The 2,280-nt window shown below is 63.6% G+C and overlaps 2 protein-coding genes across 2 annotated transcripts in view; one reads left to right on the forward strand and one right to left on the reverse strand.

The window, feature by feature from the left end:
• The window catches only part of JSRP1 (junctional sarcoplasmic reticulum protein 1), a 4,242-nt gene extending 2,074 nt beyond the window's left edge, over positions 1–2,168 (forward strand). The window contains exons 5-8 of the mRNA XM_010863621.1: positions 1–7; positions 345–518; positions 1,153–1,244; positions 1,340–2,168. Of these exons, the coding sequence (XP_010861923.1) occupies positions 1–7; positions 345–518; positions 1,153–1,244; positions 1,340–1,807 (741 nt within the window). The 3' untranslated portion in view covers positions 1,808–2,168. The remainder of the gene's footprint in view (positions 8–344; positions 519–1,152; positions 1,245–1,339) is intronic.
• The window catches only part of AMH (anti-Mullerian hormone), a 3,038-nt gene continuing 2,915 nt past the window's right edge, over positions 2,158–2,280 (reverse strand). The window contains exon 5 of the mRNA XM_010828424.1: positions 2,158–2,227. Coding sequence (XP_010826726.1) covers positions 2,158–2,227 — 70 coding nt within the window. The remainder of the gene's footprint in view (positions 2,228–2,280) is intronic.

A 2,280-nucleotide genomic window follows, 5' to 3' on the forward strand; every position in this document is an offset into this window, starting at 1 on the left:
GCAGGAGGCAGGGGTGAGGTGGGGGGATGGGTATGGACCAGCATGGGAGGGGAGGGTGGGTCTTTGGATCTGGGAGGATAGCCAGCATGGGGCTCCCGGCTGAGCGGTTTCCCCGCTGAAACTGAAAGGGCTGTGAGTCTCCGCTAATTCATGATAACACCAGCTTAGTTGCCACTAAGCTTCAGCTAATTATCTTCTGGAAAATTCTCTGCATCCCAGTGAAGCTGCCAAGCCGGCAGGGCTTAGTTTCTCAGCCCAGGGCCGCACAGCCGGGCAGAGCAGAGCTGACTTTAGCCGCAGGTCTGCCCCTTGCTGCCCCAGAACCCAGACAGCATTTGCTCCTGCAGCCCCCCGGAGCCCCGCACGGAAGAAGGCACAGACCGCATCGCCCCCGCAGCCGCCGCAGCCGCCGCCGGCCCTGAGCGACGAGCTGCCCTGGGGAGACTTGACGCTCAACAAGTGCCTGGTGCTCGCCTCGCTCGTGGCGCTGCTGGGCTCCGCCTTCCAGCTGTGCCGCGGTGAGCCTCACACTTGGCTACTCCTTCCCGGAAGCACGGACACCCGACAGGGCGGGTCTGTGCGCCCCGACCCTAGGCGGTGCGCAGGCCGCCTGGATCTTGTAAGGGGTTCCTGGCGGCCCCCTGCACTTCTTGCTGGGCAGCGGACCTTGTGCACCCCCATGGTCCCATAGGAGTCCCTCTATCCGGTACCGGTTCTGAGATCCCTCCATCCCCTTCTCCAACAGACCTTACAGGGAACTGCCTTCTCCCCCACCCTAGTAGGGACCTTGATGAACCTGCCTCACCACCCCATACCCTGGGCCTTGCATGCCCAGGAAGTGCCGTGTACACCCCCATTTCACAGTGTGTGGCTTTTCCTGTGTGCTTCAGTGCTCCCATGGCCCTCAGAGAAACTGGAGCATTCTGGCACACCCGGAATGAGGGAGGTTTGAAGAGAAGCAGCAGTGGAGACCCGGAACCCCTTCCCAGGGCTGGAAGGGACCCAGCCTAGCCTCAGTGTACCCCGGTGGAAAGGGCTGGGTCCCCTTGCCTGTCCCCAGGAGGGGGGCTCTAGGGGATGGATGGTGTGCTGTGGTTCTCACTCCCGACTCCTGCCCCAGGCTGACTCGCATCCCCTCCTGTCCCCTCCCAGAGGCTGTGGCTAGGGATGTAGAAGCCCCCGCGCCTGTCCCTGAGTCGTGGGCCTCGTCAAGCTCGTCACCCAAGGGGCCAGCGTCAACCCTGGTAAGCTCTTCCTCAGTGGGCTCCTCACTGGGGGAACGGGCTTAAGCCATGGAATTGTGGCTGATCCCACCACCCTGCGCTTGTCTGCATAACAGCCAAAGCCTGAGGCCTGGGCCCCCTCAGTGAGGCAGCCCGAGCCCCCCTCGAAGTTAGAGGAAAGGGTCCAGATTCCTAGGAGTGAAGAGGCTGCAGAGAAGGACGAATGGGAATCTGAAGAAGCTGCTAATAGGGAGCATGTGCCCCTCGCCGGCCGAGGGCCCAAGGAGAAGCTGAAGAAGGAGAAGCCTCGGAAGGAGAGGCCCGGGAAGGAGAAGCCACAGAAGGAGGAGAGGCCGAGAAAGGAGAAGCCACGGAAAGAGGAGAAGCCACGTGGTGCCAGGGAGCCCCAGGGGGCCCTACCGCGACGCTGGGAGGCCCGCGAAGGGGGCCATCGACCTTGGGGGCGAGACTCTGGAGCCCCAGAGGATAGGAAGAGGCAGGCCTGGGTCTCCCTGCGGCGCCCCGATGAGGAGGACCGGCCTCTGGGCCGCCAGAAGCGCCGTGCCGGCAAAGGCCGGGACTGAGTGAGACCGGGGTCGTGCGCGTGAGTTTCTGAATATCTGCTCTAGGTCCCTGCGGTTCCAGCTAAATAAACCAAGTGCTGCGGCCCCCTCATCGTCTGTTCCTTCTCACCAGGACCCCAGAACCTGCCCGGGGCCTGCGTGACGCGGATAAGGAGCTTTGGGTGGGGGGTGGAGGGAGGACGGAGGCGCAAGGCAACAGGTGAAGACGGCGAGGACTGCGGGAAGGAGGCCCCCGCCTGTCCCCAAACATGCACAGAAACCCCAATCGTGTGCCTTCCCGTGTTTATTGGGGCAATGACGGGGTCCGAATAAATACGGGCCGGGGCAGCACGTAGGAGCACGGCGCGAGGTCACCGGCAGCCGCATTCGGTGGCCACCATGTTTGGGACGTGGTGCGCACTGATGCGCTCCTCGGACAGGCTGATGAGGAGCTTGCCGGTGTAGGCTGTGGGCACACAGCAGGGCGGTCGCGC

Source organism: Bison bison, unplaced genomic scaffold (genome assembly GCF_000754665.1).
Source record: "Bison bison bison isolate TAMUID 2011002044 unplaced genomic scaffold, Bison_UMD1.0 scf7180017864492, whole genome shotgun sequence".
Classification (NCBI taxonomy): Eukaryota; Metazoa; Chordata; class Mammalia; order Artiodactyla; family Bovidae; genus Bison; species Bison bison.